Source organism: Oryx dammah, unplaced genomic scaffold (assembly GCF_014754425.2).
Source record: "Oryx dammah isolate SB20612 unplaced genomic scaffold, SCBI_Odam_1.1 HiC_scaffold_25, whole genome shotgun sequence".
Classification (NCBI taxonomy): Eukaryota; Metazoa; Chordata; class Mammalia; order Artiodactyla; family Bovidae; genus Oryx; species Oryx dammah.
In genome coordinates this window covers 104,877,390-104,905,192 of record NW_024070209.1, presented here as the reverse complement: position 1 = coordinate 104,905,192, position 27,803 = coordinate 104,877,390, and the positions used below count along the sequence as shown (strand labels likewise).

Genomic DNA, 27,803 nt, shown 5'->3' with positions numbered 1-27,803 from the left:
GCTGGCATCAAGACTGCTGGGAGAAATATCAATAACCTCAGATATGCAGATGACACCACCATTATGGCAGAAAGTGAAGAAGAACTAAAGAGCCTCTTGATGAAAGTGAAAGAGAGTGAAAAAGTTAGCTTAAAACTCAACATTCAGAAAACCAAGATCATGGCATCTGGTCCCATCACTTCACGGCAAATAGATGGGAAAACAGTGGAAACAGTGGCAGACTTGATTTGGGCGGGCTCCAAAATCACAGCAGATGGTGACTGCAGCCATGAAATTAAAAGATGCTTACCTCTTGGAAGGAAAGTTATGACCAACCTAGACAACATATTAAAAAGCAGAGACATCACTTTGCCAACAAAGATCCGTCCAGTCAAAGCTATGGTTTTTGCAGTAGTCATGTATGGATGTGAGAGTTGGACTGTGAAGAAAGGTGAGCACCGAAGAATTGATGCTTTTGAACTGTGGTGTTGGAGAAGAGTCCTGAGAGTCCCTTGGACTGCAAGGAGATCCAGCCTGTCCATCCTAAAGGAAATCAGTCCTGGATATTCATTGGAAGGACTGATGCTGAAGCTGAAACTCCAATACTTTGGCCACCTGGTTCGAAGAGCTGACATTTGAAAAGACCTGATGCTGGGAGGGATTGGGGGCAGGAGGAGAGGGGACGACACAGGATGAGATGGTGGGTGGCGTCGCCAAGTCGATGGACGTGAGTTTGATTAAACTCCGGGAGATGGTGATGGACAGGGAGGCCTGGCGTGCTGCAGTCCCTGGGGTCGCAAAGAGTCGGACACGACTGAGCGGCTGAAATGAACTGAACTGAATTCATGTGAGTGAACTGCCTAAGTGTTTGTAAAGCTCCCACGGAAACCAGCTGCTTCTATGTTTTGTTTCCCAGCCACAGTGGGTGCCTTTCCTCCTCTCCTTTAAGCTGTTACACAGGCCTGTGTGCCCAGCCGCATTCGAGTCCCACTCTCTGCGACCCCATGGGCTGTAGTCCGCCCGGCCCCTCTGTCCATGGGATTCTCTAGGCAAGAAGCCTGGAGTGGATTGCCAAGCCCCCCTCCTGGGGCTCTTCCCGACCCCGGGACTGAACCCGAGTCCCCTGCGTCCCCTGCACTCGGCGGGCAGATTCTTTACCACTCGTGCTACCTGGGAAGCCTAAGCAGTCTGTGCCCCCACGGTTTGGTAAAGTGCATCTTTCCATCAGAGGGTGATATTTACATTTTTCTCCCCCCGGCCCCTCGAGAGTTCTGAAAGGCTCATGGAACAGTAGTTTTTCATGACAGCGGACATATGCGCACAGGGTCGTGGGGTCTGTTCTCCCTGGAACAGAATACCCAGCGCACGTGGCCCCTGCCTCTCTGATCCACAGCTGAGAAGGGAGAGCCGATTCCGCACTGCTTCTACTGGAAATCACCAGTGGGGTATTCCCTGGTAGTCCAGTGGTTAGAACTCCCCATTCTCACTGCCAAGGGCCTGGGTTCAACCTCTTGCTGGGGAACTAAGATCCCACATGCCGTGTGGTGCAGCAAAAAAATAAAAAGTTTAAGAAGATAACCAGTTGGAATTAACATATACACGCTACCATACAGAAAACAGATCGCCAACAAGGACGTCCTCTGTAGCACAGAGTACCATACTTTGCTGAACATCTGAAACCAACATATCATTGTAAATCAATCGTATGTCACTCAACTTGTTTTAAAACTCAAAGAAAAAAAAATCCCTGGGCTCTGGCAGAGCACTGCTTTTGCTGTGCACTCTTGGAAGATCAAGACCCCCACACCATGCCCCAGAGGCTGGAGGTCCTAGAAAAGGCACCCCTAAAAGGACCCCCTCTGGCCTTGCCTGAAGGGCACTGCCAGGGCCTGATCACTAACCGCTGTGCCACCCAACTCCAGGGAGGAGGCTCCAGGTCGTGTCACCAAATCCCAGCTGGACCTGCACGCCGTCTGCAGACCTGAGGATGAATGCCCGTCAGGACCCCGTCCGGACCCAACCTGTGCCCCTTCAGCACAGCCCCTCACCTCGCCACCCCCCACTTCCCTCCCGGGAAGAACAACTCCCTCGTTCCGTACTTCCCAATCCCTGGAGAAAGGGGCTTCCCTGGCGGCTCAGACGGTAAAGAATCCGTCTGCAATGCAGGAGACCTGAGTTCGATCCCTGGGTTGGGATGACCCCCCCCCCCCGAGAAAGGAATGGCTACTCACTCCAGTATTCTTGCCTGGATAATCTCATGGACAGAGGAGCCTGATGGGCTACAGTCCATGGGGTCACAAAGAGCTGGACATGACTGAGTGACTAACACTCCTTTCTGGAGAAGGGGGCCACCTCTCTGATTGCCTGATTTGCCATCGGAAGTCTCAGCCCAAGGACCCTTTGGTTCACTCTCTAGGTAATTTCGCTGGGGCTCCAGACGCTGCTGTCTGTCCAGACTGCTCCTTGGGCCCATGCGATACAGCTAGGAAGCCGAGCCTGCCTAAATGTATTCTGATAGAGCTAGGGAGTTGAGCCCACCTAAATGTATGCCTTGCTTCAGTGTGACCTGACTCTGGGATGGGGAAGTCAGGCCTTCTGAACGCCTGCATGGAAAGTTCCATGGAGCTGCCCATGCAAGGCGAGTCACCTGCAGATTCGCTGACACACCGGCGTGTCTAAGGGACTTTCCGGTGTGCAACCACATCTCTGAGCCTTGGTGAAGTGAGGTCAGTGCCTCTGACTGGTGAAGGAATCCAGGTTCCACCACACTTGCCGAAGCCTTGTGTACGTGCCCTCCATGCGCGCGCCCTCTCCTGTGGCAGTTTGGGGAAAGCCATTCCGCCTGGGCAGCCTCCTGCCTTGATGGCTGGAAAACGGAACGGTGTGCTCTGCTGTGCCCGCTGTTCTGTTCCCCTGCATAACTGAACGGAAGCCTCACGTGGATCCATCCCGTTAAACCTCTGTAACTGCATTAAGCAGGAATTTGCAGAAGGCCCAAGGACTGCAAGGAGATCCAGCCAGTCCATCCTAAAGATCAGTCCTGGGTGTTCACTGGAAGGACTGATACTGAAGCTGAAACTCCAGTACTTTGGCCACCTCATGCGACGAGCTGACTCATTGGAAAAGACCCTGATGCTGCGAGGGATTGGGAGCAGGAGGAGAAGGGGACGACGGAGGATGAGATGGCTGGATGGCATCACCGACTCAATGGACATGAGTTTGGGTGAACTCTGGGAGTTGGTGATGGACAGGGACGCCTGGCGTGCTGCGGTTCATGGGGGCACAAAAAGTCAGACACAACTGAGCGACTGAACTGAACGAAGAGATTCTGGCTTTGCTGCCTCTGTAGGACGACCCTTCCTCCCATGGAGGGAAGTGAGCGCCAGTGAACATATGTGTGTGTTACTGATTCACTTTGCTGTACACCTTTCCCTCTGTCAGACGGTAAAGCATCTGCCTGCAATGTGGGAGACCCAGGCTTGATCCCTGGGTCGGGAAGAACCCCTGGAGAAGGAAATGGCACCCCACTCCAGTGCTCCTGCCTGGGAAACCCCATGGACGGAGGAGCCTAGTAGGCTACAGTCCACGGGGCCACAGAGTCGGACACGACTGAGTGACTTCCCTGCGGTTCCCCTCTGTAGGGAGACCCTTCCTCCCGTGCACAGGAGTGAGCACCAGCAAACGTACGGTCAGGAATCCCTCCTGGACGCTAGGAGAGTTAGCTGACTCCAAGGCAGTCTCAGCTCAGCCACAGTCACTAACCCATCGGCCACAGTGGTTTCGGATAAACACGTGCCTGCGATCACTACCTGCTGAGCAAGCAGGGGTCTGCAATGGCAAACTCCTCTTCCTGAAATGGTTAAAAAGCCTCTGGGAAAGCAGAGACCCAATGAGAGAAAATCAAAGAGCAAGCACGGCGGATACAGCACCGTCACCTGGCAGCCTGCTCTTCCGGGTGTGTCCAACTGGATGCCTGCAGGTCCGGCTCCCGGTTTAGAACCAGCTTGCAGTCTGGGCATCCCCGGGAGCCCCGGAGCTGGGAGGAGGGGCCTTTCGGGGCAGGACGCGCTCCCTCCCCATCCCTTCCTGCTGGGGCCCAGGGTCTGCGTGCTGGCTGGACAGGCCGGCCACTTCCCTCTGCCTGGAGGGGCCCCATCCCCTCCTGGACAGACCGTCTGCAGCTGACCACCACGAAGAGGGAGGGTGAAGGAAGGGGCTCTGACCCTGGGGGGACCTCAGGGAGGCTCTCGAAGTATCAGCCCCTGTGGGCCTTGAGGTCTCATGAGGGCAGGGGCCAGGCTGAGTGCGGAGGTGAGGTCTGAAGCCCCTGGCACAGCCCCCTTCCTGCTGCTTCCCAGTTGCGTTCCAGGCCCCCTGCCCCCTAGGCTGCACCCTCCTGCCAGTGGGCTGCTCCAGTCTGGCCCTGTGCCCATCAAGGAGCAGCGCTGAAACCTCCGCACCAGCCCCCTTGGGAACCCAGCATAGGAGGTGCCCCAGGCTCAGTGCTCACCGCCCCCCTCCCCTAGGAGCTACCGATGCTCCCGCAGGCCTGCCCCTGCTCCAGAGCCCGGAGCCTGGAGGGCCTGGGGCTGGGGAGGAGCCAGGCTGGCAGCAGCCAGGATGGCAGGCATGAGGGCCGGTCCCAGGCCTGGGTGCACTGGGGACGCGGGACGGAGCCCTACTAGAGGCCTCCCGGGAGTCCCGCAGCCTGGAGCAGGCGGGCTGGCGGGCGGGCAGGGCCTCCCACGTGGGCCCACCGCCTGCTTGGGTCACCCCCCTTCTGGAGCATTCAGGGGGCTCCCCTGGATTAGCTCATTGGGTGGAGCGCCCACCCAGTCCTTTTCCTCTGGGGGAGCCCCTGGGCCCAGGAGGCCATAAGAAGTCCAGGCCGGCCCAGGTGGTCCTGCCAGGGAAGCGGCCAGGAAGGCAGGGTGGGATGGGGTAGGGGGTCCGTGCGCGCGAGTGCGGGTGTGGCCGCTGCAGGTGCTCTGGAGTCATGCTCATATCCAGCTCTGTGGGGACCACTGTGAGACCCTCGGGGGGCTGCTCGCTGTCTGTGGCCATCCGTCCACTAGACCACAGGGACAGACGGCCCACTCCTTGGGGTGTGGGCCCCAGGGGACACACTGGCGTTGGAGATACAGGCTGAGTTGCAGACCAGCAGGTGGCAGATGGGGGCTGAGGGGCTTGGCACTGGCAGAAGAGGTCAGAACTGACCCGGCCCGGCCCCCCCACTCCAGGTCCCAGCGTGAGCCGGTGGCAGGCCGCTGCGGACAGATTTATTCAGGCCTCACAGGCCACAGCAAACCTGCAGTTCCCCTCCCCCCCTCCAACGACCACGGCCACAGCGATGTCCCGTGGTGCCCGCCGTGAGCCACCAAGCCTGCGCTACAAGAGGTTGACCGCGGCCACCACCTGCTTGCAGCCGGTGACGGCGAACTCGCGGCCGGCCACGCGGTAGTAGCTGAGCTGCGCAGCCAGCAGCTCGGCGCGGGCCTGCTCCGGGAAGAAGCCCTCCCCGGCCATCTCGTCCCGGAAGCAGTTGACCACGTCCCGCTTGTCCAGCAGCAGGAAGGGCACGATGGCTGCGGTCTCCCACAGCGGGTGCTGGCGGACCAGCAGTGCGTGCAGGCTGGAGCGCAGCTCCTCCTCGGCCGCGCGCAGCTCCTCCGCCCCGTCGGCGCGCCCCGCGCGGGACGCGTTCTGCAGCACGAAGCGCGTGACCTCAGCGCCGCCCGCGCCGCTGAGCAGCACGTAGACGGCGTTGTGGAAGCGAGGCGGCCGCTGCGGCTGCAGGAGGCCGTGCAGCTCGTCCAGCAGCGCCGGCGGCAGCAGTTCCGCGTCGTCCAGCACCAGGAGCGGGGTCTTCTCCTCCGCCTCGGCCCGCGCCAGCACGTCGGCCACGCGCCGCGCCAGCTCCTCGCGGCAGCCGGCGGCGGCGCGCGGCGCGGGGCAGTGGTGGCGCGCGTGGTACTGCAGCACGAGCGCGCCGTCCTCCAGCACCGCGCGGAAGTGGCGCGCCAGCAGGCGGCCCACGTGGCTCTTGCCCACGCCGCTGGGCCCGTGCAGCGCCAGGAGCAGCGGGCGGCTGTGCACGTGCGTGGCCAGGTAGTCCCGCAGCAGAGCCACGAGGCGGCCCACGGCCGCCGGCTGCCCGAACACGGCGCGCTGCAGCGTCTTCTCCAGCCCGTCGAGGTCATAGCGCAGCGCGTTGTCGTCCAGGTTCTCAATGGCGTTGAGCACCTGGAAACCCACGATGGCCACAAGCAACAACAGGCAGCGCTGGGCGCGGCTCTGGCGCTCGGCGCACGGCCCGAACTTGCGCGAGGTCTCGGGGTAGAGCACCAGGCGACTGCGCCGGCGCCGCTTCCGCGCGGGTCTCGACGCCCGCTCGACCGGCCCGTCGAAGGTGAAGAACTGCGGCTGCTCCTGGTGGACGCGCGGCGCCGCAGCCCCAGAGTCCGGCGCCACGGCCGGCGGGGGCGGCCGCCGCTTGCGCAGGAGGCGCACTTGGTGGCGCAGGCGGACGACGGCGCGCACCGGGGCGATCACGCTCGGGCTGGGGGCGACCGGGGCCGCGGGCTCCGGGCTGGACTGGCCGCGGTCCATGGTGCAGGGGCGGTGCTAGGCATGCAGGTCGCCCTCCCTGCAACAGGAAGGCGGGGATGGTCTGCAGACTTCCGCCTGGCCGACTGGGACCCTCCCTCGGGATCTCACCCCCGCTGCGAGGCCCCGGGAGGGCGGCCCGCTGCCTGGAGACCGGGACCAGCCTCGGCCCAGGAAACGCCTCCCCGCGGGGCCCCAATGCAAATCTCTCAGGTCCTCGCATAAACAGCCTCGGGCCTTGAGGAAGTGACTGCGCGGGGTGGGGGTGGGGTCGCAGTTTATCGGCCGGCAGGCCTCCCGGGCTTCCTGGAGGAGGAGTTCGTGCCGGCCAGGCGCCAACTAGGGGTAAAGCAGGGTCAAGGCCGGCCCCGCCCCTGCCGCAGCTCGCCTGCCGGGCGCCTAGAAGAGGCCAAGGCAAGCAGAGGTCCGAGCACCCCGGAGCTCGGAGGTGTCCCACACAAGAACCCTGGGCTCCGGGGGTGTGTGGGGGGGATTTCTCTCCAGATTGCTCTCGAGCTCCGTTCCCGAGCTGAGCCCAGGCCTCCCAGCCCCAAACGAGGATCCTCCCAACATCCCTCCGGTGGACACACGAATGGAGGGGGCGGAGCGGAGGGGGGGGGGGGGTGGTTGCTCCTAGAGCTTGGTGGTTGGGGGGTGGTGAAAAGATGGACAGAAAGACAAAACTCGGAGAAGGAGAGACAGTCCATGAGGAGACAGCTGGAGAAAGGTGGGGTGATGCCCTGGCCCACCCCAGTACCTGCAGCTGCGTCAGATAAGGCTCTCACTCGCCCCCAGACCGGCACGCCTGCCCACGCCTGAGGCTGGGGCCTGCCACTCAGGAAGCCGACCGCGCGGGCTTCCCTGGGCAGGTCAGGGCGGGGTGAGGGGCCTCACCCGGTCAGCGACACCTGCGGGTACCCTGGGAGCGTCCGGACTGGAGAAAGCCCTGGGGAGGTTTCCGCTTCTTTGCAAAGGAAGTGAGTCAGGGGTGCGGCGCGGGCGGGACTTAAGCTGGATGGCTGCGCCAGAGGGGAGGCCTGGCAGGCTTGCCCAGGTCCCCCGCCGGTGGGTCACCTACCCTCCTCAGCCCTGCAGCCCTCCCAGACCACCTCACTCTGCCCAGCCCAGGACACCCCCAGGATGCACCTCCCCTACCCTGGGGCCACGGACCCCAAGCTCCCCAGGGACATCTCCTCCTGCATCTGACACCCCAGGGCCCGTGGTGAGGGCGATGGGTGTGCCCAGGCTGCCTGTTCGCACGAGCGGAGGGGGGGGGGGTCCTCTCCCGCTTCTGCTCCCCCAAGCCCAGTCTAGGGGCCCTGCAAAATAGGGTTCATTCCTTTTTCTTCCCCCTCTTCTGCCAAGACCCGAGCTCCATTGTCCCCACTCATCTCTGCCTTCATCCCCTGTACCCCAGTCTAGAGCACCCCCCCCCGCCCCCCCGCCAAGACAGGGAAGCACACACTGGGACAGAAGCCCTTGAACTGCGGGGAAAGCCCCACACTGGCTCCGGCCCTAGCGGGAGGGCAGATTCAGCAAGAACTTGGGCCAAGAATTGGCAGGGGGACTGGGTCCTTCCCCAGCCACCAGCTTCACGCGGCCCCACCAGAGCAGGCTGGCCAGCCTGGAGCGCCCTCTGCTCAGGGGCTTGTGTCTGCAGGCCGCCCGGGGCGGGTCTGCTAACCAGTAGTGCCCCCTAACCCTAACCCAGCTGTGTACCATGGTTGCCGGCGGACCTGAGCCCCCGGATCCTGTCCTGCCCGCAGCCCCTCATCCTCCCTGTCTTTCCTCCTCCACACGGGTCCCTCTGCCCAGTGCACCACCCCTCCCCTCTCCCTAGCTTCCCTCCACCTCCTTGCACAACCTGCATTCAGGGAAGTATTGGTCGTGGGCTGGGGGTTCCTCCGTGCCCAGAAGACGGGGCCCCTGCTTGTCTACGTGTCTGCGCCCTCAGGCAGCCTCACTGAGAAGCCACAGCCGCTGCACACCCTCCCCCCAGCCTCGGACCTGCCCGTCACCAGCCTGCTGCCCCTGCGCTGAGCCAGGGGCCCAGGCACCCCTTGGGCGTCCCCCATGTGGCCCCCACTCAGGGGGACAGGACAGAACAGTGTTTGTTATCCGTTCAGGCCTCTGCTGGGCGTGGGGCCCTTCAGGACCTTCAGGCTTCCTGTAGTCTCCACACTTCTGCCTGAGGGGAGGGCAGGAGGCTTGAAGGGCAGATGCAGAAAAAGATTGGGGGGTTAGGGAGGAGTGCAGCCAGGTCTGCCAAAACTTCTGGGGTCCAGAACCCCCCGCGGGGGTGAGGAAGCGGTATGGGGTGGGGCAGGAGTCAAGTCAGGCCTCGGAGGGCCCACGGCAGCCCAGCCGGCGTCAAGGGTGAACCTGAGCCCTAAGGCCTTTCTCCTCGCCCCCACCCCGCACTCTCCCCCGCCTCCATGGGGGCGTCTCCCCTTCACCCCCCACCCCACCCCACTGCACCCTCCCTGGGACGTACTCCCACCCCTCCTCCAGCCCACGCCCCACCCAGCCCAGAATTCGGGTCCTTGTCTCTAACCTGGCCTCTGCAGACCCCTCCTCACCTTGCTGCCCACCCCGACCCCTCTGCCAGTCCAGTGCGGCCCTGAGGTTCCCAAACTGCTGGCCTGGAAGTGGGCAGAGCCCCCACCTCTCACGTGCTCCTCTCCTCCCCGAGTTTCCGCATGGACACTCCCTTCCTCAGACCAGGCCTCCCAGCCCCTGGCCTCCCGCCGCCCTGCCCGGTCCAGCCTCAGGACCTGAGAGTCCCTGAGTTCAGCTTCGCCCTCCCACCCGCCCACTTGGGCCTCCTCCTTCCTGCAGCCCCCCACCCAGTCCTTGCAGCTCGTGCCATCTACCCACCAAGCCCCCACCCAGCAGGACGCCACCACTCTCTTGTCCGGCCCCTGGTCCCTGTCGGGGTAGGAGCTTGGCCCCGCTGGCCTGTCTGTCCACACTGACCGGGAGCCTCAGGTGGGTCACGTGGGCCCCGCCTAGGCGCTTGCCCCTCCCCGAGCCCAGTTCCTTCCCTTCCCTCCTCAGTCCCAACTGACCAGTCCTGACTTCCTGCCCAGGACCTGACTCCCTGCTCCCTGCTTCCGGCGGGAAAAGCAGCAGCTGGAATGGATCCAGTGCCAAAGCCCAGACCTTCCTCTTCCCTGAGAACCCTGTGCCTATGAGGGGTGCCTGGCACAGCCCCCCACTCCCACTTGGTGACACCCCAGCCCGTCCCTGCCACACCCCTTCCCCATTCACTCATTAGACACTCGGGCTCCTCCTGAACCCCAGGCCTTGCCTCCCCGCCCCGCAGAGCACATCTGTCAACATCACAGTGGCCTCCACACAGCCTGACCCTCAGCAACAGGGCCCCCCGGGGCTAGCCCTCTCGAGTCCTGTGGCCCCATCCACAGCTGCTGTCCCCGGGGGGCCAGGAGTCGCGGCCATCCCCAGGGAGACAAACACGCCAGGAAAGCTCTCGCTGGCCCTCGCTGCCGCCACGCCTGAGTGTGCACAGGAACCGCTCGGCTGCTGGATTTACCAAAACACTTTTTATTTACAAAAGTGAACTCGCACTGTGAGCAACAGCTGACCCTCGCCTGGCCATGTGCTCCAAGGGCAAACCGAGGCAGCAGGGCGGGGGCAGCGCTGGGTCTTCCTCCCTAATGCCTGCTCCCCAGGGCTGGGGGCAGGGGCAGGAGCTCCTTAGAGAGACCTAGGCTCCGTCTGCAGACGCCCTTGCCGGCAAATTGTGTGATTTTGCCAATCAGTGGTGCCAACCATCCTGGCCTGCCCTCTTCCCCGTGGGGCTCAGGCCCCGCCCCAGCCCTGGGAAAAATTTCCCAGTCCCAGCTACGGCCCGGCCCTTCTTTCTGCCCAACAGCAGTGGAAGCCTCCGACTCGAGGAGGAACAACCAGGCAACTGGAGGGTCGGGGAGGCCTGGAGCAGGGCCGGGGACCCGAGAGCAGCAGGGACGTGGGGCCCCACACAGGAGGTGTGCACCACCCAGGACCCAGTTCAGGGCGAGGCTGAAGTGCAGAGCAGGGATGCCCTGGCCACAGGAGGCCCCAGGGTCTCGCTCAGCCCGCACCCCATCCCAGCAGCGGCGATGCGCCTCCAGGAGAGGGCGTGCTCGGGCAGGAATGCGGAGCCTCCTCTCCAGCACGGCCGGGGCCACACCCCCAGCAGGGGCCCTGCCCGCCCTGAGCGGCCCCAAGCAGAGCCTCAGAGCACCGCGGGGGCAGGCACAGCGGGCAGGGGCAGCTCCAGGGCTGGCGTCTCTGGGGCCTGGGCTGGGCTAGCCTTCCGGTGGTCCAGCTGCTCGAGCTTCTCTCCGAGCTGGGAATACAGCTCCTTCACTGCCTCTCCACTCTGCGGGGGAGGCCCACGGCACGTGTGTGTGTGTGTGCACGCACACACACACCCACCCACCCACCCACACACACAGGCAGGCCAGCACGGGGACACACACGCGCATGCGGAGGGGCGGGCCGGCGCAGGCGGGTGTAGGGACGCGGGCGGGTGCGGGGACCGCGGGCGGGTGCGGGGACCGCGGGCGGGTGCGGGGGGCGCGGGCGGGTGCGGGGGGCGAGGGCGGGCGCGGGCGGGTTCGGGGCGCACCTGGCCGCTCGGCTCCAGCGCCTTCTGCAGCGCCTGCAGCCTGGACGGGGCCACCCGGTGGTGCAGATGCAGCAGGAGCCGCAGGACGTGCCGCTGCACGCTCTCCTTCCTGGGGGAGGAGCAGGCGGGCTGCAGGCGGCCCAGAGGCCCCGCCCCCGGCCCCGCCCCGCCCCGCCCCACCCGTCTTCCAGTGGCCAAGGGCAGGACCCAGAAGACGCACCTTGGGGAGGCGGTGAGGAGGAAGCCGTCGAAGAGGCTGCTGCAGAAGTCCTCCAGAGCGAACTCGTCAGCCAGCAGGGCCAGGCTGCCCGTGAGCAGGTGCAGGAAAATGTCCCCGAACGCCAGGTCGCCGAAGGTCTCCACTGCAAGCACAGCAGGCGTCCCCCAGCTGCCCCCACCTCCCCGGCCGGGCCTGAGCCTGACCCGACCCAGGCAGGCAGGCAAGTGCTGGGGGGGTCCGGGGGGCCTGGGCCTCCACGGGGCAGGTCCCAGGGCGAGGTGGGGAGGGGACAAGATCCCGTCGCCGGGGTTCCGCCCAGCGGCCAAGGGGACTGGGGTGAGGTGGACTCCAGCAGACACACAGTGCCGAGGCGGACCCCCCAACCACACCCGCCACAGCTGACGCAGGTCTCCACAGCCTCGCCCGGCTCACAGGACACTGAGGTGGGTGCGTGGTTCGTGTGCCGAGGGACGTGGCCAGCAAAGCCGCCGCCAGGGAACAGGTGCCCTGGATCCCCCGACAAGCCCCATGAAGCCCTGCAGACCCCAAGACCTGAGGGGCAGCAGAAGTGAGCTGAAGGAAGGCCCCTGTCTGACTCCTGACCTGAACAGACCATCTGCATCAGGGCCTGGACCCTGGCTAACCGCGCCACAGTCACGGCTCTGAGAGTCCATGTCCCATCAGGACACCTGCTGGGCTGTTCCGACCTGGTCTGCTGGGGTCCGGGCTCTGTCACTGAGGGGACGGAAGCCACACACAGAGCCCCCTGCAGGTGGGCAATGGGCCCTGGGCTTCACTAGCCTGCACTTGAGTTCATAAAAAACTCCCACCAAAAAAACGTTTAAAAGCAAAGAGAATTTTTAAAAACCAACACCCATTTTCACTAGAACCCTGCAGTAACAGCAAAGCAGCAGCTTCCTCTCCAGAACTGGAGACCTGCACCCGCCCAGTGGGTGGGGATCAGACCTGCACCCAGTCCATCAGGCGGGTGATGCTGAGACTCCGCCTCCAGGCTATCCCACATCCACACACACGCAATTCAACAAGACAGACACAACAGTTCCCAAATGAGCAGAAAGAACGTGGTTAACCCAAGTTCCTAGAACTGTGCTCCTGGAAGGCTCCCAGCCGAGAACTCCCCCACCCCGGAGAACTCCCCGTGCTGATCCTGGAGCCGGCAAACTTAGCCCCCTGGGGTACGGGCCCTGCGGGGAAAGTTGGTCCGCCGTGCCCCGGGCAGGCCCCTTAAGAGACAGAGGTGGACGGCGAGAGGACCAGGTCAGAGCCAAAGACACGGGAACGGGAGAAGCTGGGCGGGTGAGCTGCAAAGGGGCCAGGGCCAAGGACGGGGTTTCTGGGAGCTGGAGGGGATAAGAAGGGTCTTCTCTGGGGCCTCCAAGAGGAGCAAGCTCCACCCACACCTGCTTTAGCCCTGAGAGACCCAGTGTAGACAGCCGGCTCCCGGAAGCCTGAGTTAATCAAGTTCCCGTTCGTCAGTTGGGTGGTGGCTGTATAGAAACTAACACCCACGACAGGCAGCCTCCTCCATAAAGAAAAGCCTGGAAGCAACTCCCAGCATCAGACCCGCCAGTGGCCACGTGCACGCTGAGCGCGGAGCGTCACGCCCTCTCCAGAAGCCGCGATGCCCCGGCAGGACTGAGCCAGCAGAGACCCCGCATCTCTTGTGTGCTGGGCAGGCTGGGTGCCCCCGACTGGCGCCCATGCCCTGGTTCAGCCTGCAGCTGGCTCCTGAAGGGCCCCCAGATGCCCCCAGCCTTCCTGCTTGCAGGGCCCCTCCAGCGTGCAGAGCAAGGTTCCCAGGGGCCTCTCCGCCACCTCAGTGGGGAGCTCTCGCCCTGGTCTAAGGGCTTGGGAGGCTCCGGGCCCCTCGCCCGTTGGGAAAGATGGCACCGGCTCTTGAATGCGGGCTGTGGCGGGGGCAGAGGGCGTCTGGGGAGGACGGCGGCGCTGCGCGCCCGCGCACTCACCGAGCCCCGGCAGCAGGCGCAGCAGCGCGTTCTTGTTCCTCTGCTTGGTGATGTGCAGCACGTAGTATAGCCCCACCTCGCAGGCCATGCGCTGCTCCTGCAGGAACCTGTGCCCCAGAGCCGTCAGCCCCCGAGCCGCCCCGCGGGCCAGGGCCCTCCCCACCACGCCCGCAGCCGTACTTGGTGAAGCTCTCCGGCAGGGTGTTTGGGTACGTGACCGGGGCCTTCTCCTCGGCTGGGAGCTTCTGATCCACATTGAACGTGTGGTCGTCCACCACGAAGGACATGAGCATGGGCAGGAACCTGGTGACCAGCTCCACCTCCTAGGGCGCAGGCCCTAGAGCTGTCGCACGGCACGCCCGCCCCAGACCCCAGCCTCTGACCACCCCCCAGCCATAGACCCGGCGCCCCCAAGCCCCACCCCATGGCCCCTCACGGAGGAGCCCGCCTGACCCTGTTACCATTTTGGGCTCCTTGAAGACCTGGCTGTCGATCATGTCCCACGCGCCCTGGCCCAGCGCCAGCAGCCGGAGCAGCAAGAGGAGGTCCGGGCTGTCCTGCAGGGAAACACAGACCTCGGCAGCTCGCCCAGCATCCTGCCCTGACCGCAGGCCCCCAGGGATCAGGCCCACACGCCCTCTGCCCGGAGGGGGTGTGGGCTCCACCCAGGGTGACCCCCGCACATGCCCCGAGGTGGCGTGCGGCTGGCCGGACGCACTCACCCTGGGCAGCACCTCCTGGCCCACCAGCTCCTGCAGATGCTTGACGGTGCTCAGGGACAGGGTGTTGATGGCAAAGGGGTCGCAGAGAATCATGGACAGGTCCCTGCGAGGTCACGCCCACAGGGTCAGCCACCGGCCCGGGAGCCAGCCCTTCCTGCAGACCATGCCACCCCACTCTGGCCCACTTTCTAAAAGCTCATGGTTCACAACCTTCCCTTAACGTACTCAATAAAGTGAAAGACCAGAGTTTTTTAAAAAAATTAAGGTCTCATTTTGGTCAAGATTCTGACCCAGGCTCCATAAATTCAGTCAGGTTCTCTCAAGCCGGATCCCAGACCTGGGACAGGAGCCACCCAAACAGCACCTTGCTAGTAGCCAGACTGCCACCTCTGGACTCGGCAGGCCTGTCTGCTCACAGGCAGGCCAGCTCAGGTGCCTGGCCCGGCTCAGTCACCACAGCCTCACCCCAGCAGCCGGGCCTCTCAGTCACGGACTCGGACACCAGGTGGTCCCCCTAAAACGCATGGGAAAAAACACCACTCCCGACAGCAGCCACGGCGGGCTCGGGCGGACGCCCGCAAACAGGCGCCTACACCAAGCGGACCCTCACCCCAGGACTTGCTCCTGCCCCTTCTTCACTCCGTCAAGGAAGCCCTGCAGCTCGCGGGCCCTCTTGCTGTCCACAAACCGCTCTCGGATGCAAGCGTCCAGGCACCAGGTGAACTGTGGGGAGAAGGCAGGGTCAGGGCTCGGCCAGAGACCGCGCCTGCAGGCAGCTCTCCCCACTGCCTGAGCGCTCAAGCCTGGGCTGAGCCAGGGACCCCACCTCGTGTTGCCAAGGACCCACTTGGCGAGAGGACCAGGACTGCACAAAGCACACAGGCCCAAGGATCCACGTCTCGAGAGGCCAGGCAGTGCGAGAAAGAGGCCAGGCAGTGTGTGTGTTCTGAAACGGGCCTTCCCGGGGTCCCCAGCGCACGGTGGGCAGTGCCAGGTCAGAGTGTATAACACCACAAAGCCCCTAGGGACGCCGTGGGGGGGGTCACACCGTGTCCACCTCAGGACAGGGCAGCGCGGAAAGCCCTGTTCCAGAACACGGAGCTCACCACGAGGGCTCTGGAGCAGGGGGGAGACAGATCCCAGGAAGAGCAGGGCGGTGGGGCTGGCCCGGATGCTGTGGACAGACAGACCCTGCAGCTGGTGGGGCGGGGGGGGGGGGGGGGGGGGCGCCGCAGGGCAGTGGGCTCGGGGTCAGGGCCCCGACGCTGGGTCCCCCCGCTGGGGGCCGGGACCGCAGCCAGGCCCGCTGAGCCCCGAGGGGCGCCCACCTTGTGGCAGGGGTCCACGGAGCAGATGTCGCCGACGTCCAGGTCGTGCAGCGACATCAGCAGCTCGGCGCGCAGTGTGCAGTAGTGCACGTTGCGGGTGCGCAGGAAGAGCGTGCGCAGGAACTGCAGGACCATGTCGTACAGCTTCACGTTGCGCCCCACCATCCGCGTCAGCCTCTGCACCACCTGCCGGGACGCCAGGCCTCACACCCCGCCCGCCCCTGCCCCCGGCCCGTGGCGCCGCGGCTTCTCTCTCACAGGACGCCGGCTCACGCTGGGGGCCACGACCCTGGTCTGGAGGACGGGACCCGTCAGGCCCTCAGGCTCCTCTGGGAGAGCGCCAGCCCGGGCCCCAGACTCACGTCGGGTCAGGCCTGCTGCGGCCACCCCGCTCCCGCCTTCCCTCTGTGACCAGCGTGTGACATCGAATGTGTGGGGTCCACCCCTCGGGAGCCTGAGGAGCCCAGGAGGTGCCCTGATCTCTGGGGTCACTGAAGGGTCCGGGCACCCGTGGCAGTGAGTCAGTGCCCACAAAACATTTGTTGCAGCAACAAACGAATCAGACACAGACACAGGGAGAAGCCAGGGCTGAGACCAGACAGAGAGCTGGCCGAAAAGGTCAGCCAAGCCACCCAGCGCAAAGTACGCAGAAAAGACAGAAAAATCCACATGTAGAGAGGGTGCTGCAATGCCCCTTGCCAGCCCCACAGACGAGCCCAGGACTCCAAGAGCAGACAGGTGGGCATTCATGGGGGCCCGCACACAGCCCTGCCCCGCCTCACCTCACCCTGGCGCCTGGTCTTGGGGGAAGGGCTGAAGAAATTGTGCAGGACAGAGAGCTCCGTGCTGAAGAGCGCGCTCTCCTTCTCCACGATGTACTGCTTCAGCAGCGGGGAGACTTCGTCGCCGAAGAGCGCCTGGTTGTCCTGCCAGATCTGCCGCTTCACCTCCACCGCGCAGGCCCGGTACAGCTCCTTGTCGGCCATCACCAGCTTCAGCTTCTTCTCAGGAACCTACATAATCGACACGCCACCGTCAGCACCACCCTGCCCTGGCAGTCTCCCTCAAAACAACCGGCAGGCCTCAGCACCCCCACGGCAGAGACCACATCCATCCCAGGACAACTGACGGGGACAGCTGGGACCGGGCCCCCCGGCCGTGGCAGGGGCAGGAACCACAGACAGCTTTTCCCCAGAAAGGGCTCCACACCCCGGAGCACATGCCAAGCTTCAGGGTCTGCCTGGCTCAGGGAGAAGCCAGCGCAGGGAACCGTGCTCCGAAGCTGTCCCTACAGGGACAGGCAGCGCAGGAACCCTCCCCAGAGGGAGCCAGCCAGACAGCTGTTACCTTGGGCAAGTGTTTCATGACACACATCACCACCGGCTGCAGAGACGGCATCTTCACCAGAGAAAAGCTCTTCTCCAGCAGGTCCTCCAGTTTCTTATACCTGGGAAAACTCACATTACTGAGGAAGCAGCCACCTGCGGGTCCCCAGACTGGCAGTGCCACCGGCGTCACCGGCGGCCCCCTTTGCAGGATGGCTGTGTAGCCATGGGGAGGTGAGAGCTGCTAACTGGGGGTTCCTGGCTGGGGAGGGGGCTGCCTGTCTCACTGACCTTTCCTCGGCCTTCCCCTCCGAAGCGATGGCTGACACACGCTCCAGCAGCTTGTCCCGAAGTTCATCAAAAACCGACTGGTGGAACTCCAGCCGCGGAGTCCCGTGCAGGTCCAAGAAAGGCAAGGCCGACTGCAGGGAGGGCAGCAGCACGCCGTTCTCTGTCTAAGGAAGCAGAGGTCGGCGTTGCTTCCTCGGGGCGGCAAGAGAGACCTCAGCCGCAGCCGCTCCCGGTCAGGCGCCCTGGCTGACCCGAGCGCTCGAAGAGGCAGACAGAAGGGTGTCTGCGCCGCGCCGGCTGTAGCAGCAGACGCTGGGGGCCGCCCGCCGGCCGTCGAAGCGGCCCGAGCTCGGCGTGTCGCCCCTCTGGGCCGCGGAGCAGACGGATACGCCCGCTTCACACGCGCGCCTGCCCCCGGCCCCCCGCGCAGCCCCACCTGGAACTGCTCGATGGCCTTGAGCGGCTCCGTGCAGTTGGTCAGCGTCTCCTTTAGGTCCTCGCCGTTGGCCACACCCAGGTCCTGCAGCCCCGCAAACAGGGCCGAGGCCCCGGTCCCCACCCGGCCCGGCGCCCCATCCCCGCCGCGCTCCCCCGGCGCTGCCGCGCTCGCCACGGGCCCTGCAGCGGTCCTCTCGCCCGGGCCTCGGGGGCCGCCGGCGCTCCGCTCCCCGGCGCCCTCCAGCTCGGCCAGGTCCGCCCGCAGCGCCGCTCCGCTCGCCGGGCAGCCGCCCACTTCCGCTCCGCGCAGCCAGGTCCGCCCGCCAACGGGCTCCCCGGAAACGCCGCCGCCGTCGCGCAGGGGTTCCCGGGAGGAGCGCCGCGTCCCGCGCCCAGCAGAGACGGCGCGAAGGCGGGGCCCGGATGACGCACGGGTCGCCGGCGAAGCCCCGCCCACCGGGCCCGCCGCGCGCTCCTGCGCGGCCCCGCCCAGCCTCCCGGGGCCCGCTTCCTCTCGCCGAGCGGAGCGCCGTTGGCGAGCGGGCCCCTGGGAAGCGGGCACCAGAGCTGGGCTGGAGCACCGGGGGCCAGAGCCACCGGCGGGTTGGCCTGCTTCCGGAGATTCGGAACTGATACTTTAGCCGGGGGCGTTTTACTTGAGAAATCTTTGGCCGCGCGCCGGGGAGTTAAACTCGCACCCCTCTGCAGTCGAAGTGTGGAGTCTTCACCACTGTACCGCCAAGTGCCTTTTATTTTTTTTTAATATTGATTTGGTTGTGCCGGGTCTTTGCGCCTCGCAGGATCTGCGTTTTAATAATCATGAAAAACCCTTTTGCTGACCTTAGCGCCCACCAGCTACCGGACCCACCCTCTCATCCTGGAACTTGGTTTCCTCCCTGTCCAACCTGATGAAGGCCCGCGCCACAGAACTGTCACAAAGACCAAACTAATGGGAAGCGCCTCAAAGCAGGACGTGCCTAGCAGAGGCCTGGGCACGCAGTGACAGTGTGGCAACGGTGGCTGTCCTCTCATTGCCTCGAGCATCTAACCCCCTGACTAACCCAAAGTGCCAGGCCCTCAGGCGAAGGCCCAGCCCCACTCAGCAGCCCACCTTGCAACACAAGAAGCCCATACGGGGCGGGAGACACTGCCTGTTCTGCACCCTCCGCGGGCTCCCTTACTGGGCGTGCAAGCCCTGGGACTCCACACAGCCCTCTGCAGCTTCTCGATCCCTCCAGCCCCCTCCTTCTGTCCGACCAGCCTTGCGCCCTCCCAAGCTTGGCCACACCGAATGTTAACATCTGCTCCATTTCCATGTGCCTTTGCTTCCAAGGTTTGCTCTGCCAGAAATCCCCTTCCTGCCGCCCAGCAAACTCTGGCTCATCCTCGAAAGCCTTCTCCCAGAAGCCCACCCTCCTCAGTCCAGCTGGGGCATTGCTCCATCCTTCCTGCTGGTCCCTCTCCCAGCTTGGAGTCCTGACCTCGGGCCAGGCTCCACCGCCCTGCCTCTGGTGCCCTCTGGCCCGCTGGTCAGCCCAGGGCCCAGGGCCACAGCCTGCAGTCCCACCGTTCTGATTCCCAGGGTGCTGAGGCTCCACCCACAGCCGGTTCGGCCCTGGAGGAGGCCCCAGGTGCACGGCACTCACACTCCCTTGTTCTTGGCTTTCCTGTGGAAGGGGATGATGCCAGCACCGTGGGAGTAGCTCTCACGGTGCCTGTTGAAAGGGTTGAGCTTGGACAGAAGAGACGGAGGAGGGGTCTGGCCAAGGGCTTGGAGGGACACGGGGAGGCCCCTGGAGGAGCTGGTGCAGGGACTGCAGGAGGCCCCTGCAGGGAGGCAGGCTTGGGGCCGACCCCTGGGCAGGAGGGCAGGGCGGTGGTGATGCGAGCCCATGCCAGGCCACTGCTGTGGGTGAGGCAGGGCCTCACGGTGAAGCCCAGGGCATCTGTTGGCTGCAGCCTGGCCCGCACGACCCTGGCTGAGCTCACAGGGTCTTTGGGCAGCTGCAGGGAGAAGTGGAGCCAGGCCCTGATGAGCAGGTCCTCTGGGCCTTACCTGGCTGGGGAGCAGGCTGACTCCACCTCAGGATGGCAGCTGGCTCCCACCTCCACCCCAGCAGTTGACTCCTCAGCTCGGCAAGCAGCCCGACCCTTAGGGAGACCAGCAGCTGGACCCCTCCACTGGCTGGCACAGCTAGGTGGGGGCGTCCACACGGCCCAGAGACCCCTGCCACGCTGCCCCAGGCCAGGCAGGCTCAGGCTACAACCCCAGCCACTCTAGAGAAGACAGCACTGAAGGGAAAGAGAAGGGGGCCTGGCCAGGGGACAGCAGACGCAGCAGGTCCGCTGCGGGCCGCTCTGCAGGACGGCTCGGGAAGGGCCCGCGGTCGCCAAGCACACACCACTAGGACGAACCAACAGCACCTCGGTATATAGCAAGGCGGTGGGCCCTCCTCGTCCACAGCTCAGAGGGGTTGGCTGGTCAGGAGAGTGGATCGGAGGTGCCCAGAGAGTCAGAAGGCCAGGCCGGGGGTGGGGGCACTGAGTTCCAGAGGGAGGCCCAGCAAGGCCCCGGGGGGGGGGGGCAGGGTTTCATGTGCTGACCCGGCAGGCCGGGGGTGCCCGTGGGCTCTAGAGCGCACAGAAGGGGCCAGTGTCGTGGCGCTTGGGCCTCCGCACGCCTTGGATGACCACCCCGGGTGCCGAGGGGAACCGTGAGCTGTAGCAGTCCTCCACGTTGTAGGCGGCCGGGCCTGGGGTGCAGGCTGCAGAGGGGAGGCAGGTGCAGTCACTGCGCCCACCCCTCCCACCCAGGCCCACCCCTCCCGCCCCCCGCCTCCCCCCACCCCTTACAGGAGCCCAACCAGGAGGCCAGCAGGGGCGAGCGGCCCATGGAGAAGGCGGGTGGGCACGGGCCCTTCAGACGGCAGCCCGGAAGGATGTTGTAGGTGCTGGGGCCAGGGCCCGTCTCTTCCCCTGTGGGCGGAGGGGCCTGCAGGAGGGGCTGGGCCCGGGGCCCTGGGCCCCAGCCCTGCAGCACCCCCTGGCGGGCTCGGGCCTCAGGTGGCCTGGAGGCAGGGCGGCCCCTGAAGCTGAAGGCTGGGCAGGCAGGCGGGCTGGGCAGCTGGTAGTCGGCAGGCGATGGCCACTGTGGGGAGACGCGGCTGCTGCAGGCCTGCCCCTCGGGGGGGTCCACCCCGCCCAGGACCTGCCAGGCCAGCCCCCACCTTCTGCTCTCGGTTGAAGTCAGCTTTCTGGGTGAAGGGGCTTTCACTCTGGAACCACACAGTCTGCCACGCCCTGCGGCCACCGCCCTCTGCAGTGGGGATGGGGTCACAGGGGTGCCTATGGCCAGGGTCCCTCTCCAGGTGAGAGGGCGGGCGGTGGGGGGCGCGGGGAGGGGCACGCACCATGGGTGGGGTGCCTGCGGCCGATGCTGAAGTGGGGGTGTGGGGAGGACTCTCGCAGCGACGCGTCTGGCGCCTGATACTTGGCGGGGCCGGGAACACGCAGGTCGGTCACGAGAGGCGGGCGTTGCTCCAGCGCTGGCGGAACAAGCCCTGGGCCTGGGTCCTCCCAGCGGCCCCCACCCGGCCCGCCTGCTCCCCCGACCGGCCCGGGGCTGGGGAGCCCGAGCCCTCACTTACACAGCCCCCTCGGGTGCCAAGGGAGGGGCTCCTGGAGGGGCTGCTTTGCGTCCTGGGCCCCGCCTGGAGCCCCTGCACCGCCGGGGGCTGCGTCTCCTCCCAGGCGGCCCCCAGCCCTAGTTCCAGGCCTGACAACAGCACGAGCCTGCGGGAGACACGAGCAGCCACCATCCACGCAGCCGGAGGGCCACCCAGGCCACCGCCCCCCAGCCAGCCCGCCGCGTGGGCAGTTACTGGGAAGTCACAGGTGGTTTCTGCTTCAGGGAGCCATGGGTCCAGTGTCTGCCTCCATTGATGTGAAAATTTGCCAGGAATTTCACCGCCTTCTGGTCAAAATCCATTATCAGGGTCTCTGGCTCCCATCACAGGGCTCTGTGACCTCACTGACTGGGCGTGGGCCCCCCGTTGCCAGGGGCCCCTGGGAAGCACTGTCCAGCCCAGAAGTGACCCCTCCGCTGATCCGCGCGGTGGGTTGCCCTGGGATCAGCCATGGCCCGCAGGCCCCAGTGACTCCCAACTCCGCTGCCCTCTCTCCTTCCTCCCCTTTCTTGTTCCAACCCGTCCGATCTCCTGGACTTCTGGGTCTCCCGGGGCCCTAGGGCCACTCTAATAGTGCTCGGGAAGGACTGAGGCCCTGGCAGAGGGTGGAGAGGGGGTTGGGGGCTGTGGGCTTGCTGAGCCTGCAGGGCCAGCCGAAGGAGACGTGGGGGAGGGCAGAGGGGACTCCCCAGGGAAGGGGGAGGCAGGCCTGGCGGCTCAGGTGAGGCTGGGGGACACTGTCCTCTGGGGGGCACAGAGCCTGGATGTCATCACAGACACAAGGGCTGCTGAGGCTGAAACACAAAGGCACGATGAGGCCGGGTGAGCAGGAGTCCAGGTGGGCGCCAGGCCCCCGCAGTGCCTTTCGGAGCCGACCAGCTGCCCGGGCCCCTGGCCCCAGCCTTGGCCTCACCCGGGCAGTGCAGCCAAGGATGTCCCATCCCCCAGTCCCCATGCACGCCCTTCTCTCCCTCTCCAAGGCCCCCCCATCTGGCGCCGCCCGGGCCTGCCTGGCGCTCCTGTCGGTAGCGACTCGCTTGACGAAACACACCTTTAATCAGGGCGAGGGGCTCCCTGCCTGCTCCAAGGTCGCTCCCTGGGGAGCAGCTCGGGTTCCCGGGACGAACCCTGCCGCGGTGGATGACACGCACACCTGTGCTCCACGGGCCGTCTCCTCGGGACCAAGTGGAAGCCGTGGGTCAAAGCCCGGCCGCCGGTGTCCCCACGTGAGAGGTGGTCTCTGTGCTGGTGAGGTCAGGCCGCCAGCGCCCTCACTCGTTTAACCGAGGCTCTGTCCTCACTGTGGGCACACTTCACGGGCTTTTCTGTTGGGTGTTAACTTCTCATGGGTTTGCTTTGGGAGCTTGTTCCTACCGATACCGTATCTGCACGCAGCACTCGCTGCAGACGCTTCCCGTCTGTCACCCGTCTCTTAGTATTGATTATTCTGTTGCTTGACATGTGCTTGAACCTGCTAACCATCCCCTTTATGCAACCTGTCTTCATTGTTATGCTTAGAAAGTCCTCCCTACACACCCCCCCAAAAAAATCAGGATTTGTTTTAAATGGAAAATAGAGACAGATCAGGAGACATGGGTTCGATGCCTGGGTCGGGAAGACCCCTTGGAGAAGGAAATGACAACTCTTTCCAGTTTTCTTGCCTGAGGAAGTCCCAGGGACAGAGAAGCCTGTGGGCTACAGTTCCTGGGGTCGCAAAGAACTGGACTTGGTGACTCAAAGAGCAGTGCCAGCTCCAGGGCAAAGACCCTCAAGGACAGGGTCCCAGTGGCCCCCTGGCTCAGGAGGCTCGCTTGCTGAACCTCGTGGCGGTGCCTCCAGAGTGGCCAGGCCTCATGCGTGAGGAGGGGGCTCACTTAGCCTCACCCCGAGGGGCTGCTTTTCACTGGGCTCCCGGCCTCCTGCAGGTTGTGAGCGTCCCGGCCGGGGCCTGCCCCTCACTGCGCAGGGGTCTGTCTGGGCTGCCACTGGGCTCCCCATGTGACAGCCCCAGCCTGTGGCCACGCCTTGAGGTGGGAGTGCTCACCAATGCTGCGGGCAGGGCGACTCAGCAGTCAGTCCTCCTCACAATGGTTGCCAGGCAACAGGGCTCCTCTCTGGAAGGTGGCAGGCGCAGGCGCGGGGCTGGAGGCAGCCCCACAGAACTGAGGCGTGATGACAGCCACTCAGAAGCACAATCTCTTCTCGCCAGAACCTCACTACATCCCTGGGTAAGCACCACAGCCCTGGGGCGGGCCTGGGGTCCCCGGAGTCGGCGGAGCACGGCTAGGGCGTCAGGGGACCCCAGAGCTGCGTGGGTCTCCAGGAAGCTGAAGCCAGAGCAGTGGTGTGGGGGGGTGTCCTTGGGCAGGAAGCTGGGAACCGCGGTGCCCGGGGAGTGGGGTGAGGCTGCAGGCCAGTCAGGAAAGCCGGGGCAGGTTTGCGGGGGGCTGGCCAGCCCGCCCTACCAGTGCAGCCCGCCAGGTGGGTGCACGTCTGCGGAGAGCAGAGGCTGGGGACGGCGTGACAGCTGGGCGCACTGGCCCTCTCCCTCCAGAGTGCGTCCCACTTTAAAGAGCTGAGCTGGGACAGCCCTGGCAGTCCAGGGGTTACACTCTCTGCTTCCACCGCAGGGAGCAAGGATTCGATCCCTGGCCCGGAAACTAGGACCTTGCATGCCCTGTGCCCCCAAAACATGAAAAAATAAAAAGATAAAGATGAGATGAGCACCTGGGGTGAACTGACGGGCATGGCCCTCAGGCCACCTTGCTGGTGTCCCCACATCAAAACCAGAAACGGGGAGTTCTCTGGGGGTCCAGTGGTTAAGACGCTGAGCTTCCACTGCAGGGGGCACAGGGGAACTAGGATCCTGCCTGCCACGCAGCGTGACCAACGATAAACAGAAATGGGCCTCCTCGCTGACGCACAGTGTGCACACTGACACACTCAGACCACACGCCAAACAAGGCTAGTAAGAGCAGAGCCAACTCCGGGGACACTGAAGAGGCCCTGACCTTCAGGCTCAGCCTCGCTCAGCTCGTTGACTGACCTGCGTTCACTTGAGCAGGGTTTTTGATAGACTTTATTCTATATATGTATGTTGGCATTTGTTACCTGTGGCCACGCTGGGTCTCTGGGCACGGGCTCTCCCTGGCCGTGGCGCGCGGAGGCCCCGCTTCGCGGCGGTGCCCGGCTGCTCAGCGCCGTGCTGTCTGGCGGAGCACGGCCTTCAGGAGCTGCAGCAGACAGGCTCCGTGGCTGTGGGTTGCCCCGTGGCGCGTGGACTCTTCCCAGACCAGGGATTGAGCCCGTGCCCCTGCACTGTGCCCCCAGGCAAGTTTTAAAAAGAAAACACACACCCCTTGCTGGCACACAGGCCACTCCCCGGGGCTTAGCCGTGGCGCCCACGCCACTTCCCCACAGGCCTGAACCTCCCCCACCAGCAGCGTCCTCCCGCACCTTCCCGGGATCCTGCTGGCTCCCGTGTGCCTCAGCCCAAGGCCCAGCCCGTCTCCTCCCTGCGATGTTTTGGCGGGCAGAGCTCCCTATTCTCTCTTTCTGCCCCTTGTTGGAAAATGGCTGGCGGATGGCCCGCAGATGGTGGGGAGGACGACGCAGCTCCCCTCCCGCGGGCCAGGCCTATTCTCCGTGCTTGGCCTGAGCGGCCCACTCAAGCCCCAGGAGCCCCAGGTGGCGGGGCTGCCGTGACCCCGCTCTGCAGGCCGGTGGAGGCTCTCGTCTGAGGCCAGCAGGCCAGATCCACACACGCTGGTGGGGCCCGGCCTGGCCCTCTTGCCTCTGCAGCTATGCCGGCTTCTACCCGCAGCTGCGTTACCAGGTGGGGGACACCTATGGGCGCACCACAGCGCAGCTGCTCACAGACCCCAGCGTGCAGAAGAGCCCCTGCTCCGTGCTGGCCCCCGTCGCCAAGCCCAGGTTCATCGAGGACTTCAGCAAGCCCAAGCCACCGTCTGTGCCCTGCCGTGACCTGACCGAGCCCTACGTACCCCACTACACTGGTGAGCTGCCCGCACCCCCGGGCCCGGCCCCGCCGCGCCCCAGGATGCCCTCCTGCCTGCTGTGGCTCAAGGCTGCCCTGTCCCACACAGGTCTGAAGCCCTACAAGAACTTTGAGATGCTGGGCCGGTTCCCACCCCAGGAGGCGGATGCCCAGGGGTCCCTGGGGGGTGAGAATGTATCCAGGCAAGTCCCACTGCCTGCAGGCTTCATGCCCTATCCCCCCTACGCCCCCTGCCCCCCGGGCAGGAAGGGGGACTCCAGGGACCTTGGACATCCGGGGCTGCGGCTGGCATTAGGGGAAGAGGCCTGGAAGAGCACCGCCCCTGCCTGCGAGGCCCCCGGGCAGTACCAGGTAACTGAGGGACACCCTGGGATCACGGGCACCCGGCCCCACCCCAGCCAGACCTGGGCGGGGGCTGGGCGGTGACCTGCGCCTCCCCGTTTCAGCTGTTCCACTGCAGGAGGGACGAGTCCCCACCCCTCGCCCACTGGCAGGAGACACTCGACGTGGGCAGGTTCCACAGGCTGCCCCAGCTGGACCACCCCCAGCTGATCCAGCGCAAGGCCATCTCAGGTGTGTGCCCTCCCCACCAAGGCCCCCAGGGCCCGGGGGAGAGCAAGTGAGGCTGCCTGGGGGCCTTTCCCAAGGGTGGGCGCTCTGAGGGCCCATTCCTCTTTAGGAAGGGGGAGGAGCCTACACAGACCGCCTTGACACCCCCAGGGCAAGTGGGGACCTGCAGGGGACCCTGATCTCCTCCTTCCCCAGGTTACGCAGGCTTTGTCCCTCGGTTTGCCTGGGTGATGGGGATGAATTATCGCGATGGGGTCACACAGGCTATGGATGAATTCGACAAGAGCCAGGTGTGTGGACACCAGCCCTGGGTGAGCAAGACTGTGTCCACCCTCTGGCTTCCCTGGAGGAAGCTCTCCCCAGAGAGGCTATCCCCTCCGCTCCGCCCCCCTCCCAAGCCATTTCCTTCTGACTAGGTCTTGGCTCCCAGGTCTGGAGTGTTGTGGGAAGGGAAGACCTCTGAGCCAGTCACTTCCCAAAATGCCAGCCATGCGCCCCCGGGACATTCTGCTCCGTGGTTTCCAGCTGGGGAGGCAGGACACGGCAGCGCTGACCTGCCTGTCTCCCCAGTTTCTGCTCAGAAATCCCATCTGTGCCCTGGGCGAGAGGCTGCCCAGCACACACTGGCCCAGCACCGCCGTCTACAGAAGCCAGGGCCTGATCCCTTTCTACATGGGCTTCATACCATGTGAGTGCTGTGGCGCCTCTTGGAAGACGTCACGGCGACAGGCCACTGTGGGGCGGGGCCAGGGGCTGGGCCCTCTCAGCCAGGCCTAACCTCAGGCAAGGTTCCCCTGGGACAGGATGACCCAAAATTCCCTCAGCGGCCCCCGCTTCCCCAGTGCAGAAGGGGCTCACTGACAGCCCCGACTAAAAGCCAAGAGGCCGAGTGCCTGCAGACCACACGCTGGCCTCCTGGGGGTTTCCTGGGCACGGGCTGGGCCCACCTCTGGGAGGCAGCCCCCGGCCCCCGCAGCAGCCCTGCGTGTTCCCCATGCGTGCGTTGAGCCCAGGGGCTCAGCGGCAGCATCCCCCTCACAGCCATGCAGGACAACTACGCACTGACCTTCGGCAACAGCACCCGCAGGGCCTATCGGAAGGAACTGGAGAGGCGCGGCCAAACACTATGAAAACGCTTTAATGGTGGTGGCTGTACAGCACGTGATGTCAAGACAGGAAAGAACACACAGTGAGACAGACTATCAGAGCGGGCTGTGAGTGAATAAAGAGTTCCCACGGCCTCAGCCTGCTGGCTCCGGCCGCTCTAGGCCACCTCCTCCTCCGCCTCCTCCTCGAACTCGCCCTCCTCCTCGGCCGTGGCGTCCTGGTACTGCTGGTACTCGGACACCAGGTCGTTCATGTTGCTCTCGGCCTCGGTGAACTCCATCTCGTCCATGCCCTCGCCCGTGTACCAGTGCAGGAAGGCCTTGCGCCGGAACATGGCCGTGAACTGCTCCGAGATGCGCTTGAACAGCTCCTGGATGGCCGTGCTGTTGCCGATGAACGTGGCCGACATCTTCAGGCCGCGGGGCGGGATGTCGCACACGGCCGTCTTCACGTTGTTGGGGATCCACTCCACGAAGTAGCTGCTGTTCTTGTTCTGCACGTTGAGCATCTGCTCGTCCACCTCCTTCATGGACATGCGGCCCCGGAAGACGGCGGCCACGGTCAGGTAGCGGCCGTGGCGCGGGTCGCAGGCGGCCATCATGTTCTTGGCGTCGAACATCTGCTGGGTGAGCTCGGGCACCGTCAGCGCCCGGTACTGCTGGCTGCCCCGGCTGGTGAGCGGCGCGAAGCCGGGCATGAAGAAGTGCAGGCGCGGGAAGGGCACCATGTTGACGGCCAGCTTGCGCAGGTCGGCGTTGAGCTGGCCCGGGAAGCGCAGGCAGGTGGTGACCCCGCTCATGGTGGCCGAGACCAGGTGGTTGAGGTCCCCGTAGGTGGGCGTGGTCAGCTTCAGGGTGCGGAAGCAGATGTCATACAGCGCCTCGTTGTCGAT

General features: G+C 64.9%; 5 protein-coding genes across 5 annotated transcripts; 1 reads left to right on the top strand and 4 right to left on the bottom strand.

Moving 5' to 3' along the window:
• Nucleotides 1-5,228: 5,228 nt before the first annotated feature.
• Nucleotides 5,229-7,566, bottom strand: TOR4A (torsin family 4 member A). The gene is made up of 2 exons (XM_040225648.1): nucleotides 7,343-7,566; nucleotides 5,229-6,625 (listed from the first exon to the last, which is right to left on the bottom strand). Exon 2 carries the CDS (start codon nucleotides 6,586-6,588, stop codon nucleotides 5,368-5,370), a length of 1,221 nt encoding a protein of 406 aa, XP_040081582.1. The 5' UTR covers nucleotides 6,589-6,625; nucleotides 7,343-7,566; the 3' UTR covers nucleotides 5,229-5,367.
• A 2,563-nt stretch (nucleotides 7,567-10,129) lies between these two features.
• On the bottom strand, nucleotides 10,130-19,424 carry NELFB (negative elongation factor complex member B). Its single transcript, XM_040225750.1, has 15 exons — nucleotides 19,177-19,424; nucleotides 18,399-18,459; nucleotides 17,529-18,077; nucleotides 17,093-17,256; nucleotides 16,824-16,923; nucleotides 16,259-16,489; nucleotides 15,477-15,662; nucleotides 14,759-14,871; nucleotides 14,149-14,251; nucleotides 13,888-13,983; nucleotides 13,607-13,749; nucleotides 13,427-13,533; nucleotides 11,439-11,580; nucleotides 11,219-11,327; nucleotides 10,130-10,969 (listed from the first exon to the last, which is right to left on the bottom strand). Exons 1-15 carry the CDS (start codon nucleotides 19,422-19,424, stop codon nucleotides 10,823-10,825), a joined length of 2,499 nt encoding a protein of 832 aa, XP_040081684.1. The 3' UTR covers nucleotides 10,130-10,822.
• Nucleotides 19,425-20,161: 737 nt separating this feature from the next.
• Nucleotides 20,162-21,518, bottom strand: STPG3 (sperm-tail PG-rich repeat containing 3). The gene is given in 6 exon segments (XM_040225647.1): nucleotides 20,162-20,295; nucleotides 20,384-20,678; nucleotides 20,758-20,846; nucleotides 20,941-21,090; nucleotides 21,180-21,322; nucleotides 21,397-21,518. Coding segments are annotated over 6 exon segments (933 nt in total).
• A 1,870-nt stretch (nucleotides 21,519-23,388) lies between these two features.
• Nucleotides 23,389-27,134, top strand: FAM166A (family with sequence similarity 166 member A). The gene is made up of 7 exons (XM_040225644.1): nucleotides 23,389-23,444; nucleotides 25,018-25,232; nucleotides 25,323-25,585; nucleotides 25,681-25,807; nucleotides 26,000-26,094; nucleotides 26,375-26,492; nucleotides 26,846-27,134. The coding sequence occupies exons 1-7, from the start codon at nucleotides 23,389-23,391 to the stop codon at nucleotides 26,932-26,934; spliced, it is 963 nt and encodes a 320-aa protein (XP_040081578.1). The 3' UTR covers nucleotides 26,935-27,134.
• Nucleotides 26,923-27,797, bottom strand: LOC120852227 (tubulin beta chain). Its single transcript, XM_040225645.1, has one exon. It carries the CDS (start codon nucleotides 27,708-27,710, stop codon nucleotides 27,069-27,071), a length of 642 nt encoding a protein of 213 aa, XP_040081579.1. The 5' UTR covers nucleotides 27,711-27,797; the 3' UTR covers nucleotides 26,923-27,068.
• Between the last annotated feature and the right edge of the window lie 6 nt (nucleotides 27,798-27,803).